Source organism: Ammospiza nelsoni, chromosome 6 (genome assembly GCF_027579445.1).
Source record: "Ammospiza nelsoni isolate bAmmNel1 chromosome 6, bAmmNel1.pri, whole genome shotgun sequence".
In the NCBI taxonomy this organism is placed as follows: Eukaryota; Metazoa; Chordata; class Aves; order Passeriformes; family Passerellidae; genus Ammospiza; species Ammospiza nelsoni.
The window spans coordinates 43,025,008-43,039,676 of record NC_080638.1 but is presented as its reverse complement, the minus strand read 5'-3'; the positions used below and the strand labels follow the sequence as shown (position 1 = coordinate 43,039,676).

The following is a 14,669-nucleotide window of genomic DNA, read 5'->3' as shown; positions in this document are numbered from 1 at the left end:
GGATTAGAGCATTATGGCTCTTCTGGGAAATTCATTTTGATTTCAATTTGAGAACATCACAAGGATCTGTCTTCTTTCAAAATGACTCTTTGTGCCTGTTACCTTCTAAGATCAGGTAGCAACTACTGGTGAAAAAATATTTTATTCCTCTTTCCACCAGGTTAAAAAATCTGCTGTTTCACTTTAAGACACACTGGCCAGGCAGATTGGCCTGGATAATATTGCTTCTTTTTTCTCAGAAAACTGCTTCATGCAGTTGAGCTCTTCAGTGAAGTGTGACATACCCCATCTGCCCTGTTACCAGGCTTGTTTAACTGATTCAGCACATGTAATTCTTCAGCACAGAAACACCTCCTGTTCTCCAAAAGTCCAGACAATAGCTGGTGTGCAAGCACTTTGAGCAGGCAGTGAGGTGGCAGAGCTTTGGTCAGAGGATGAGACTTCCTGGGGATGCTCTGTGGACAGGACTGTGAAGTAAGCTCAAGGCTGGCACTCACAAAGCTGCTTTTGACAAAGAGCTGAAAAATTGGTAAAGTTGATCATATTGCCAAAAGCTGTCCAGCAATAGTTCAGAATTTCTTAGAACTTCTATGTATGTAATTTAATCCTATTGTTCAGAAAATGTTAACCAGAGCTGTCAGCTGCAGAGAGACTGATTTACACATGCCCCACTACAGAGGCTGTGTGCAAAGGCCCTAATTTGACACATTATAAGTGTCATAGACCAAGTCTTGCAGTCTCTGCCTGTTTATTCCTTCTGTGCCTGGCCATCTCTTTCCTTATATGAACCTGTACTGTTCCACTGCTGCATGGAGAGCTGGACTGGGGAACTAAGCCAGAACAAAACCAACTTGCTTCTGCCTTGCCCTCCTCAAGACAGTTCCCTATCCTAAGGGAAGAAGGGAGTGGAAACACAGTAGAATGAGTTTGGAGGTTTTTTACCAGCAAATGTTAGCTTCAATACATGTGTTGTTGTAACATAAGGGAGTATGTCAAGTAAACACATCTTGCCAAGCCTTGAGCTGTTGATCCTGCTGTTTGGAACAGAATTGGCATTGTGGCATTCAGAATTGACAGAGTTTCTGTAGTCCTTCATATATCACAGCTTTGGCAACTTCATTGCTGTACTGCTTATCCTTCTGAAATTAGAGATGAGATTAGTCATCTACCCTCTAGGATCATGGGCAACCTGTAATTGGAATGTTCTGTGAAAGTAAGGAGTGTTATGAGTATGTTGCTCTCTAATGGAGGATGATAGTTACCAGAATGTTTTATGATGATGAGGCCCTACTATGGAAATGGACAAATCATGATGAATTTTTTCTCATTGGTATATATTGTTTGGGTTTTTTAATGAGTGGGAGACATCTCATCCCTAGATAAAACCTGTAAGTACCTTTTGATTCTTATGTTCAGTGTGTACTGGCTCTGTTTGCCCTGTCCTGGTCACAGCTGTTGAGGCAGTAGCTTTGTGGTACATTTGGCATTTTCACAAGAGTTGCCTTCAAGCATGGTAGCACTCTTCCTTTCAGATGCTATTTTTGGATGAGTTTTGTGTTTCTCACTCTTTTTTTAACCAGATCTGTTTTATTTTTCCAGGTGTTCAGATCACAGCTCAGTATTTCTTCAGTCAGTGATCAAGATGCCTACAGAGCAGGATTACAGCCAGTTAGCCAGTGGAAAGCCTATGGCCTCAGTGGGTATCCAGGTAGGTACCTCTGATTTCAAGAAAAGTTAAACACAACCTCATTGCTTTGAATTAATGCAGTGTCAATCTTATTTTTCTTGTTCTGCCTGAAAAAGCTATTTTGGTTTGCCTAAGTGTAATTTAATGTTGTCGTAAGTGCAGGAGGACAAACAAATCAGCTAAAGGGTGGGATCCAGTAATATTTATAAAGGTGAGAAGAGCCAGTTGTTTCACAGTGAGATCAGCCAGACTATAGCTCATGAGAATGGACTCCTGTTGCCTTTGGCAGAGACTTTATTTCTGTAGAATCTGTTTTTCTTCAATATACATCATGCTCATTGGGTACATGGCTGAAATTCAGTAGTTTCACAGTTGAAGTGTGGCATCTATTTGTCAGTGTAGGACATGGAGTACAGTAAGTGAATAAGAACCTTTGGGCCTACTCAATATAGAGTAATTACATTAGGCAGGTTATTTCAGAAGTGGAAATGTGGTTTAGGTTTGCAGTTTACCTGGCATAGTCACAGAGAGGTATTAGGTTGGAAGGCACCTCCAGAGGTCTAGGCCAACACCCTGCTTAAAGCAGGATGAAGTTGCAAGTTAGATCAGGATGCTGAGAGCTTTGTATGGGTAAGTTCTGGAAATCTCCAAGGAGAGAGATTACTTGCCCTCTCTGGGCACCTGTACCAGTGTTTGGCCATGTTTTTTTCTTAAACCCCATATCTACTAAAAATTTGTCTTGCTGTTTCTTATGACTGTTGTCTCTCACAATCTTGCTGTGCACATCTGAGTTTCTTATGACTGTTGTCTCTCACAATCTTGCTGTGCACATCTGAGAAGATTCAGGCTCCCCTCCTCTCTCATGCCTGTGGGTCGTGCTCACCAATACCAGGATGTGTCTGTCACTTGTGTCACAGCCCTCACTGCTGCTCACAGTTTGTCCTCTAGGCAGCCTGGCCTTGGTTTGGAGCTGCTCTTGACCCTTGGGCCATACTGTTGCATGGTGTTATTCTGCCCCAGATGCAGAATTACCACTCTTGAACTTCTGAGGCCCATTCTTATTTGTCCTTTTCAGGGGCAGCACTAGCCTGCAGAAGATCCACTGCTGCCCCAGTTTAGTGTAATTTCACTTCTGTAAGTGAAATGAGGATGAACGTCCCATCATCCACATTGTTGATGTAGTTGTAGTTATCTTTGCCCCAGGATCAACGAATGCAGCTCATAACAGCTGCTGGTTAGACTTTGAAGCATCAAATCAATATTCTTTAAGCCTGGTGATGCATCCACCTTTTGCTTACTTTTTCAATTTGCCCAAAAAAATTATGGCTCCCAGTTTGGCTCCAGTGGTGCTGTAGAAGACCATATGGAAAACTTTTCTAAAGCCAAGGTAAACATAATCCCCTGTTTTCCCCTTGTCTGAACATCTCACTGTAGCAGGCAGTAGGGCTGGTTAGACAAAATCTGTCTTCCATGCTCTCTGTTCCCAACCACCATGTGTCTAGAAGTTGCTACTGTCAAAGTTTGACAATGCTTCATCATTTTATCAGGGGTTTTGGTAAGGCTGATGAGTTTGTAGTTCCCCAGATCCTCCTTATTTCAGGAATTTTTGTTTGATTAATTATGTTTTTTTCTCATGTTTCTTTCCATTCATTGGGGACTCAGTTTCTGTGTGGGTTGCTTTGAAGCCAGCCTACCGTTTCTGAAACTGAGGCAGCCATGCTACCCATCTGGCATATTTAATACACAGGGAATTGAATAACTTCAGGAGAAAGGCTTCTGTCTTTTCTTGCCTCTGTAAATGTTTTGTTCCACTTGTCTGTCATATTATAGCTGCCCGTGCTTGGTCTGCTTGTCATTTACTGTCTGTCTAAATGTCTTCCCTGGTAATTACATAGGGTGTGTGGGGAATCACAGGTGTTCCACTTAACTGCATTTCTCTTCTGCTTTGGCAAAGGAAACCTTTTACTAAAATGAAATGGAAATACATTGACAAATTATCTGTCCTGTTTAGCATCAAGTCAGGTGTGGACTTGAGGAGAATAGTATTTTATCATTTTTCAGTTTCCTTTATCTGGACATTCTTAAACAGTAGGAGATGTGGAACCAGCTGTCCCAATAGCCTTCTAATTGAAGTAAGAATTTCTTTAGTTTTTCTATGAGCAAAGGGAAAGGAAGTACTTTGGTTTTGTCCCCACAGTAAGCAATGAAAGAGAAGATGAAGGAATCTGGATGAATTTCTGTTGTATCCTGAGAAGCATGTGATGCTGTCTTTGGGTCTTTGTAACTGACATTTTTGTTTTGTGAGAGGTTTTTCTTGTTATTAGACATCTACATGTCTTACATATCTCATCCTTCCTTTGACTGTGGTTGGAGACCACTTTCATTAGATGCAAATTAATTTGTAGTACATAGCAAGATAGTGCTGCAGTAAGAGAATTGCACCTACTTCCTCAGGGCAGTTTCCTTTAGTACACAGATTCACAAAGAATAATTATTTTACCCTTTCCCCTCACATCTTTCAAGGGCAAGAGGTTCAATTATATCTTCAAAGTTTGTCTGAGATGTTCTTCAGTCAGTTCAGAAAGATTGCTACAGAAATATTTCTTATTTCTCACTTTTCTCACTCAGTGAGTGCAAGTCACAGATTTCTAGCACTATTGGTCTTTGTTCTATGTTTGTACAAAATTTTATAGTAAAACTTCGCAACTGTTAGAAATTCAGTTTCTGCCTTTTTTGACGCAATGAGAATAGTAGTAACCCACTTTTTAGTTGTTACTGCTTTTGTAAATCTAGACCAGTCTAGTTTCTTAAGAGAAACCTAGGTCGAGGAAAGGTTTGCAAAGACATGAGCATGTTCTAAGTCTGTGAGATAAAAGCCATAAAATCTGGATTCTTGTTCTCATCTCTGCTTGTAACTAACTCTCCAGGCTTCAATGCCTTCATTAATACCTGGGGATAACACATACATAGTAGAGTGAAATTTCATGAATGTAGTAAAGTGCTTCAAGAACCCCACATCAAAAGCGGTAGACAGGAAGGGCAGTATTATTATTCTCCATTATTGTTCTATGTAGATGCCAGCAGAAAGTAAATATAATGCTTCTGGCAAAGAAACATCTTGTAGTCAAACCTATCAGAAGGCTGCCATATTCTGAAAGTGCAGGGAACAGAGTGCAGGGAACAGAGTGAAGTGAATGACCATGTGTTATTAATACACTGAAGGCTTTTTTTCTAACCAGTCACTTTAATCTTGAGTCTTTGAGGTACGCTGGCAGGTAGCTCTTCCTGAAACCTCCTTTTTCTTTGTTCCTCTTACATCCTTATCTCTCTTTACATGTGGTTTTTGTGTTGGTGAGCCTTATTGAACTGACAGTCTTTGAGAGAATGCCTTGATTCTCAGAGTAGGTACAGTACAGATTAATAGCATCTCTCATATGGGCTGCTGCTTGAACCCTGCCTGAGGTGCCTGGTTGAATGAATGTGCAGAGTAGCTGCATGTTTATTTTGTTTTGTTAATTAACAATGCCTGCAACGTATTCACAGTCAATAACAAGTGGTTTGGGATATCATTTGACTTTCATGGCCATTTCTGAGTGTTACCATATCAAAATGCAAATATGGATACAACCAGACTTAACTGGAAATAGGCATGAAGAAAAGTGGAGGACACTTTACATTACTAGACACTTGCTCAGCTCAGGGACTTCTTTCTGAAGTAGCAGTAGGAAGACAGTATGAGTTCAGAGCCAGGGATAAAGTTAGTTTGAAGCATAGAAAAGCTAGGCCAGAATTGCTCTAACTTTGCTGGGCTTAAGAGAAAAGTCATGCTGAATAATTTAAGAAATAAAATTTACTCCAAAACAACTGGATTTCCATGTTCTTACTCCTTTAACTCCTGTAATAAGTATGCCTTACATAGATAGGTCCTTTATTGTAATTTTTCTTTGGACTAGTGTTGGCTGCCCTCTCTGCCTTCTACCTTGTGCCACCATTTGTTTTTTCTGAAAAAAGGCCAATAAGTTTTAACTTAACTAGAATAGATTTCATCAGCTTATATGCACAGTCAATAGTTGTATTCTAAGGAGGTTTTTTCCTCTAACTCTGGCTCCTATCCTTTGCTCTAAATTCAGAAAAAAACCCCAGGGAAACACCTAATCCTACTTTGTCTCCATCCTCTCCTTTTTTCTTTGTGGTCAGGGTTTATTTTCATAGCAAACCCTTTCCTTGCTGGCTGCCAGCGTCACTGGGTGAAGCAGTGTCTCAAGCTATACCCTGAGAAACCCAATGTCTGCAACCTGCACCTGCACATGGCTCCTGAGAAGACCACTGACCTGTGGGGACAGAGCAAGGAGCAGCTGAGGTGAGTCCACTGTCACCTTTCATGGTCAAAACTGATGGAGCCAGATCTCACCTTTGAGAAGGTCGAAGAAAATGGAGCAGGGAAGGGAAGCTGAAGAAGATTGTGTACATGCTGGCAGAATACAGATGGTGTCAGACATGCCAATTTAAAGATGGATATTTCATGGCTTCATGTGCATCCTTGCTAATTCTCTGCTTTCATTCTCAGTAGGATTTTCCAGTAGCATATTGTTCTAAAGCCATTGGTGACCTGTTACATAGTGACCCCTGTGGTGCTTGAAGCTGGCTGAGCTCAGCTACGAGTGGAACTGTGAAGTCTCTCTGGGCCTCAGTTTTCCTGAGGCAAAACAGATCCTTTGCAAAACTCCCCACTAATGGTAGCACTCCTTCCCAGTCAGCTCTTAGACCCAGAACAATGTAATAGAAATGCTGTTAGCTGTACTTCCTTGAACTTCTCAAATCTAACAGTTTCTGTGTTCTCATTTTCTAAAGTATTTCTTTTGGTTTGGTGTTGTTTGTGGTTCTTCTTAATTCAGCTTGACGTTGAATTAAATGTATTAAATGTACCATTTTAATAGCAATCCTGTTTAATCTGAAAGATTCCATCACGTTCAGAGTTCTGTGGCTGATGTAGCTGCCTTTCCTCTACCTGATCTGGAATTTAATGGAGAATTTTCCCAGTTTTGAAGTCAAGTAGAAAGTTTAAAAAAAGGAAAAGTCTTTTAATGCTTGAACTTTAATGAAGTCCTGTAAAAATACATATAAGACAGACTGTTTACAGTACACAATCTTTTAGCTGTTTGGATAATTTTGTTACCTTATTAATTTCACTGCTCATTTTTCATAATGATTGTTTTGTGTGATGGTGCAACCAGAGTTCTCTACAATGCTCATCTTCCACCTCAGTCTCTTAGTGAGGTTGACGTGCTGAGATGTTTCTTCAAGAACCTCTTGACATCTACAAGACATAGAGTGGCAAAAGCAAGATTGGGACTTCTAGCTGTTTGCACCTAGGAGAGAAGTTATACTCTGACCTCTGTTTTCCAGGCTCAGTCAGAATTAGTCACAGAAATGTACACACCATTTTTGTGTTCCATCAAGAATGAAAAATTGTTCTGTGAAAGGATTGTGAATTGTGCCCAACGGCTGAAAAAAGTGGGGTGCTGTTCCAGTTTGACAGGCCTCTCCAGCAGGACCTCCTGTGTGCAGAGAATGATCAGAGCAGAGGTTAATTTGCAGCTGAATCCAGTTCAGTTGAAAACAGTGTTTAGAAAAATGATGGCTGGCAGCAACCCTGGTAATTTTATGAAGTCCTTACCTTCAAGTGAGCAAACGGCTGTATTTGTGCTTATACCTAGAGGCAGCAGATGGAACTAGCCAGCCTCTCTAGTATCTGGAGTGAAAGTGTTTCAGGGAGGCAGGAAACTGCCTAACTGAAAAGAGGTCTGCTTCCAACATGGGTCACACCTTTAATGCTATTTAAAGCCATTAGGATAATGCATGCATGTGCTTGGGTCATGGCTTATCTGCTCTTTTCAGGATGCAGGAATCACAAAGTAGGGTGAATCTATACAATTCCTAGACAGATATGCTATGCTTTCCTCAAAAGTGGAGCCTGAGTATTTTCTCTGGTACTGGGGACAATTAAAAGCATAAAAGGGAATAGAGCATTCCCACGAGGGAGATATAGATATACAGATATATAGGTATGTCTTTTCTTGTGTATAAGGAAAAGGCTGGAGGGGTTTTACAGATGCAATCATTACCAGCATATAAAGAAACAAGGGATCTTCAAACCAAAGCTCTCATGCTGTTCAGTCTTTTTCTAACATAGTTGTACCAGACCTTTTCTGTGCTTTCTTGTGGGACCTCATTGTTTCCAGATACACAACACTCATACTTGCCCCTTCTTAGCAATCATATATGAAATCACATGTAAAATACCAAGTTCTGGGAATAGGGACTTCCCACATGCATTTGGGCTCTTGCTGTTGTGCAAACATTCTAGCACTGTAGCACAAAAAGGGCACTTTCAAAAGGCACATGCTAAAATTGTTTCATTATGAACATTGTTTGTCAGTTGAAAGATGTACAAGAACAAGCTGTGGGCTCTCCCTTTTCTAAATGCTGTGTTGCCTGCTTGTGGGCTACACAAATTGTTCCAAGCAGCATGTATTTGACAGTTACTGTGTTGGTGTTTATGGTAATTGCAGTTGCTGTTACCATATGACAGATGGAAATTGGAAAGACTGTTTTCAGTAATCAGTGAGCTAAGAAAAATTGCTAAAGGTAAAGAAACTTGCATTTTACTCCTGTTCCTGCTTTATCTTATGAGCTATCAGATGGCATAGTTGAAGGGCAGGAACAAGCTGTGTATCCAGGTAGAAATGCACATTAAATGCAGATGTTTGGCTGAGACTTGACCATGACAGCACAAATATCAATCTTTTTTTGTAAAAGAGAGCATGTCATGCTGAACTAATGAGGCTATAAATGAGAGCCAGCCGTCTGGTACTACTGTTTATCTTCTGAATATATTTCCCTTTACTATATTTTTCTTTTTTTTACCATAGGACGTGACTTGGCTTGAGAAAAGTATGCTGAAATTGCTGGAATGAGTAGACTAGAAGATAGATGTGTACCTTCCTTTTTGTATTTGTCATTTCCATCTCATTTAGTTATTTGTACTCTGTAACTTTTCAAAGGCTTTTCCATAGTCTGTCCTAGAAGCCTCTCCTTGAAGCCTCTTCTAGCTTTTATCACTTACAAATAAGAATGGTAAATTGGTGTGTGGCCTCAGATTACTCAGTCCCTTTACTTCAGGGTTGTCACGTGAGAAGAACAGTTCTTTGTCCTGCAAGGCAGTCTGGGTAAGGGGACACCTGCAGTCCAGACTCCTTGACACTGTGGTCATAGCTAGAGAAGTCTTGCTGCTTACTGCAAGTCAGCCCGTCCTAAGGACATTTCATCAAAGTACCACGTAGTAGAACTAACCATCCTTTGCAATATTAGACAGCATGCTATGCTTCACTGACAGGCACTCATTTTCCTCTCTTGTAATTTTCCATTAAGTGCCTAGAATATTTTTCCCTTGAATTTGCAGATTTCAGATCTTCAGATTCTGGTCTTTCATTTTTGGGTGCTCAAGTAGGGCATGTTTAATTCTGATTTCTTAATCTGCGCTACTCATTGTGTTTCCATTGGATAATCTCTTAGGTACCATTTGAAAATACAAGCTTTCAAACTGACACCAGTTGGCAGTAGGCCCCACAGCTTCCACACGTTCCATGAACTAAATTTTCAGGGTCTTTGGAGGAAAAAAGTATTGGCATTGAAAATAAAAGTTTAGCATTGATTGCTTTTAATAGGCTGTGAAATGGATGAGTGAATCTCATTACTGTATGCTGCAGTACCAGAAGACCCCTCAGAAATTAACACATCTCCTATTTCTTTATATTTTGTCTTTGTAGGAGGAAAGGTTCCAGCAAATGGGAGCCCAGGAGCCTCTTGGAGAAGCTGCGCTGGGTGACCCTTGGTTACCATTATAACTGGGATACTAAGGTATTGAGGTGAAATTCTTCTCTATTTTTCTTAGCCACAAGCACTCAGAATGGCAAACAGAAAAGGACATAATGGAATAAAATGTTTATGATCCTACAAGACAGTCTTGAGGAAAGGCACTAACAAACTGTGCTTTTAAGAACATTTTAATTTGTATTGGTTTACTGTGAAGGGTTTAACAGCAGAAGTCCATTGCTGCATTCTTTCCTTTGAAAGTTATCATGTTTACATACACTCAGCTTTAAACCTGCAATTATTTTAGGGTAAGTAGCATTTTTACCTACCAAATGGGATGATTACAAAAGCATTGCTAACTCTTAAGCTGAGTGTGACTTCTGGGAAACTACTCTTCGGTGGAGTGAGCAAGAACAAGAAAAAACTGCTGCTCGTGTGATTTTGGAACTTTATTGAGTCTGAACACTATAGTGCATTCTTACCAACTAACAGCTGTTTTGAGGATCCTGATCAAAATAAACAGATAGATGGAGGCTGATAAACACTGGCAGAGTGAATATGCATCTTATTTGTATGTTGCAGATAACCAAATCTGTTTGAAGCCTTTTATTTACCAGATGAACTTGTTATTGGATGGCCTTAATAAAAGTTTGGTTATTATCTTCCAGTCCTCTCAGAATGACTTATGGGAGAGAGAAAAAAATAGGTTTGCAATTGATTTCTGCTTGTTATTAATGAAGGAATAAGGATGCTTGTTTTGGAACTCTGTTGATGAGCTATGAAACTGTGTTTCCATTGGCAGCTTCAGGTTGTGGCTGAGATGATCCTCAGGATGTTGGTACTAATCTTACTGATTTCAAGTTTACCATCTAGATATAATGATTAACTCCACAATTAATTGAATCTCTGTCAGTCTCAGCCTAGGCCATGAATTTAATGGTAGGAGGTAAATTTGTTGTGGTTCTGCCTGTGTTGTAGTCATTTTCTAGGGAAATGTGATGTCCTTCTCCATGACTATCAGCCAGGATTTTGAGTTCTTTTTTAATGTTTGTTTCCAAGTGTATTTGCTGCTCTGATGTGTTGGGTGTGGCTTTCTTTTTTATTTTTCTCCTCCCTCTCCTTCCAGAAGTACTCAGCAAATCACCACACTCCTTTCCCCTCAGACCTTGCATTCCTATCAGAGCAAGTGGCTGCAGCCTGTGGGTTTCGAGGTTTCCAGGCCCAAGCAGGGATCTTGAACTACTATCATTTTGACTCTTCCCTGGGAATTCATGTGGATGAGTCTGAACTTGACCATTCTCGGCCCCTGTTATCATTCAGGTGAGTCAAGGAAAGCAGACTTGAGTATTATGCAAAGATAGATGGCTTTTTTTCTAGGGCTGCACATGGTTATGGGAAGGCAGTATGATGTGGTTTGCTAATTGGGTATATAATCTTCACTCTCAGAAGATTTGAATAACAGAATGCTGTAGGTCAGGGACATAGTTTTTCTTTAAGGACTGCTTGAATAGCCCGGATATAGTGCCTGGAGTGAAGAGCTCTTTTGCAGAGAGCACAGGTCTATTCTAAAGCAGCAGAGTGCCAGTTGAGTACTAAAGAAGTAACTCAGCAGAGCTTCAAACCTGGCAGGGCAATTGCTCACACTCTGCCTATCTTGAACCAGATCTTAGTCTGTTTGCCATGTTCCCACCTAAAAGTTGTTCTTAGGCATCCCTCTGCTTTTTTGTGATTGCTTGGGGTGGTTTAATGAAGGAATTTAACTATTGATATTTTCTTACTGTACAGAAAATTGTTTTCTACCTCAATTTGTTCTCTCCCCATCTTTACACCATCTCTAGCTTTGGGCAATCCTCGATATTTTTGCTGGGGGGCCTGAAGCGGGAGGAGGCGCCGACAGCGATGTTCATGCACAGCGGGGATATCATGGTGATGTCCGGCTTCAGCCGCCTGCTGTACCACGCTGTGCCCCGGGTCCTGCCCAACCCTGAGGGGACAGCTCTGCCTTCCTGCCTCCACCAAGCTCTTCCTTCAGACCTTCCTGCTGGCTCAGTCATTGAGCACAGCTCTGATGAGGACTGGCAGGTGTGTGCCAAGTACCTGCAGTCCTCCCGCATCAACATGACTATTCGACAGGTGTTGGCTGAGGGCCAGAAATTTCCAGAGGAATCTGGGACAAATGGACAGGGCCAAGCACCCTCTGAAGACAGTTATCATGAGAACAGCAAAGCCAAAAGACACAAACCAAACAGAGTCAGCTGAGACCAGGCCATCATACTGACATGGACCAGACAGGCAATCTCCATATGGAAATAGGAACTGGCTTAATACTGGAAGTACTTGTCTGTATTGTGGTTAATAAACTTGTGCAGAATAAATGTAGTCCTTCTTGCTGTAATAAATAGGTAGGAGGAGAAAAAGAATGTCAGAGGAAAAGAAAGATAAGTTCAGGACTGGGACTCAGGAGATTGACTCTATTGGCATTTTGTTGCAAATGTTTACTGTACTCTGTTTCCTTTAAAATACCTGTATGTCAGAGAACTTTAGGCTTGGTTAAGCTTAAATGGTTTAAGCTTTCGGTGAAGCTTGGTTTAAGCTTTAGGAGTGATGCTTATAAAGTATTTTGAAATCAGTGGGCAGAGAGTGTTAGCAGAAGATGCATAATTGCAATGTGATAGAGCATCCTGTTGGGGATGTAAAGCTCAGCTGAAGCAAAGTAACGAGTATGTATGAGAATAGGTTGCTATGGGTGTAAGACCTACCTGCAGCATTTTCAAGGTAATTACTTCTACAGCAAAAATGGGTTCAGTGGTCAGAAACTGGCAGCTCCCTCAAGCAACACCTGCTGTAAGCTTTTGTAGTCCTGTGCTCTCCTTTTGCCTGCTTGCATCCCCTCAGCTGCAGCAGAATCTGCTTTTCTGAATGGTACTGAACATCTTATCTCAGATTTTAGAGAGAAACAGTTGGGAGCAATATCTATTTAGAATATCTAGTAGCTCCCAACTGGGTCTCCTCCATATGTGACTGAGCCCAACATCGCCGTTCTTTCAAAACTTCCCTCTCCTAAGTGCCTGTGTGTTACAGTTCTCCAGTCCCAAGCTAGCATTTATAAGGAGCAGGATGACTTGCAAATAAAAGCATTGAAGCTGTAAATTAAGTACCTAAGAAATTAATCAGTGACTATCTCTGTCACCCAAAGATAAATATATTGAAACAAAGAAAAGCACTAGCTTTTGTGCTAGTTCTTTTTAAGATTCAGACTATCCTGTCTACTTTTTAATGCAATTTTAATTGTTGGAGTGGAATGTGCTATCCCTGGGGTATTTTGTTGCACTTGCACAATGAATAAACTTACTTGGTTTTAAATTAAAGATCTCTATCAGTTTTGGGGCTGGCTATTTTCTTCTTTTCTTTTTCTCCCTGTTAGTTGTTCCAGTGTATTGTTAATGCTGCTGTATCTCTTGTGCAGTTCCCTCCAGGCTTCTTTTGGATCTACTCCCTCTGCAATCTGCCAGCTCCTGTGGAGGAGCCCTGCATGTGTCTGTAGGGCTGCTTTGCTTATGGGCAGCTCAGGGTTTGTTGGGCAGTTGCAGAGGGGTGTTGCCTGCAGTATAAAAGTCCAATTTAATGCATATGTGACAGCTTTTCCTCATGGGTAAAGTGTCTGGTCTGCTTATTTCATAGGAGGTGAATGTGTGTTTGCATGCAATTAATTCCTTATACAAAACTGCAAGGTGTTCCCGTGACTTAAGGTCTAAAATAATCAGATATGAGTTTTAATATCTTGTTCTATGCTAGATGTGCGTCCTTTCTGTAGCCTGGGCCTGGTATATTTGCAGCTGAGCCCTAGAAGAGTAAATGTATTATGCAGAGAGGTTACAACATGATCAGAAAAGGTTGACCGAGTCAAGCTCAAAAAACAGCAAAGTTCCCTTAGTGGCACTTGAAGATGGAGAAGGATGGAGAGGAATATCAGTTTTCCTAACTGAGAAGGATGACTGTTCTTCACTCTGGAGAAGGAAGCAAAGATTGTCCAACTCATTCATCTCTGATGATGAGACAAGACAGAGTCATGAAACTAGAAGGAGCTGGTTTCTTCATGTCATAGGCTGAATTGTAAGTCCATGGTTTTCATGGTCTTTTGTTCCCTATGAATATATAATACATGAAAAGCAATCATTTACTCCTGTGATTCAAGGACAAGAAAGCATACTGTTAACCCTCTGCAGTTAAAAGTTGTAGTAAATGCTGTAAACTGCTGATAGCAACTGGCCATGAGAAGTGTCCAGTCCATTGAAGCCTTATGCTTAGATGTGACTGAGTTGAGAATTTGCTGAGTTACTTGCAGTCAAGCTTTTTACTTAATGCCATTGTAAGACATAATTCTGTATCAGACACCCAGAAAATGAAAAGTCCATGACCCAGAAATGGACATATGGGAAATGACCCAGGAAAAAAGAAGCATCCGTGTACCATGAGAAACAACAATAAGAAGAGAGAATTTTCTGAACTGCCAGCCTAGCAGGATCATTAGTTCTGTGACCAGAGCAGAGGAGATACAAGTGAGCAAGCCACAGGACTTCTGCAGGCTCTGCAAACTGTGCTTCCAGAATATAATTTCGAAGAGTCAGTAAGTCCTGGGAAGAGGCAGGGAGTACTGGGCTGCATCCAGTAATGTGCTCAGGACCCACTGACCTATTCCACACAGCTTTCAGAGTCTGACATTGGCACCACATTTGCTTGGGTTTGTAATGACATAAAAGAATCTTTTCATAGCACTGATCAAGTTTTTGTATCTATAGGTGCTGCAAATAATTGCTTGTGTTCATATAGGTGCATGTTGAGATAATTTCTGTAGTTTGTAATTCCTCAGAGGGAGAGAAGGGAAAAAACAGGACATCTGGACCAATTCTGCAAGAAAATTTATGTAATGAGTTGATTACAGGAAGACAAGCATGTGTTTCTTTCAAAGCCACCTGGAAATGAAACACATTTTCTACCACATGTATGCTGTTCATTATGTGATCTGTAGATAAAGCTAGCTGTCCAACAATTGCTGCTTTTTTTAATCAAGAATAAAGGGAAAATAAATCTCCAGTTAAATGAGAAA

At 40.8% G+C, this 14,669-nt stretch overlaps 1 protein-coding gene across 1 annotated transcript in view; it reads left to right on the top strand.

Annotated features, from left to right (window-relative positions):
- The window catches only part of ALKBH1 (alkB homolog 1, histone H2A dioxygenase), a 15,921-nt gene extending 1,252 nt beyond the window's left edge, over positions 1 to 14,669 (top strand). Inside the window, exons 2-6 of the mRNA XM_059473805.1 lie at positions 1,600 to 1,708; positions 5,885 to 6,047; positions 9,517 to 9,607; positions 10,689 to 10,882; positions 11,401 to 14,669. Coding sequence (XP_059329788.1) covers positions 1,600 to 1,708; positions 5,885 to 6,047; positions 9,517 to 9,607; positions 10,689 to 10,882; positions 11,401 to 11,821 — 978 coding nt within the window. The 3' untranslated portion in view covers positions 11,822 to 14,669. The remainder of the gene's footprint in view (positions 1 to 1,599; positions 1,709 to 5,884; positions 6,048 to 9,516; positions 9,608 to 10,688; positions 10,883 to 11,400) is intronic.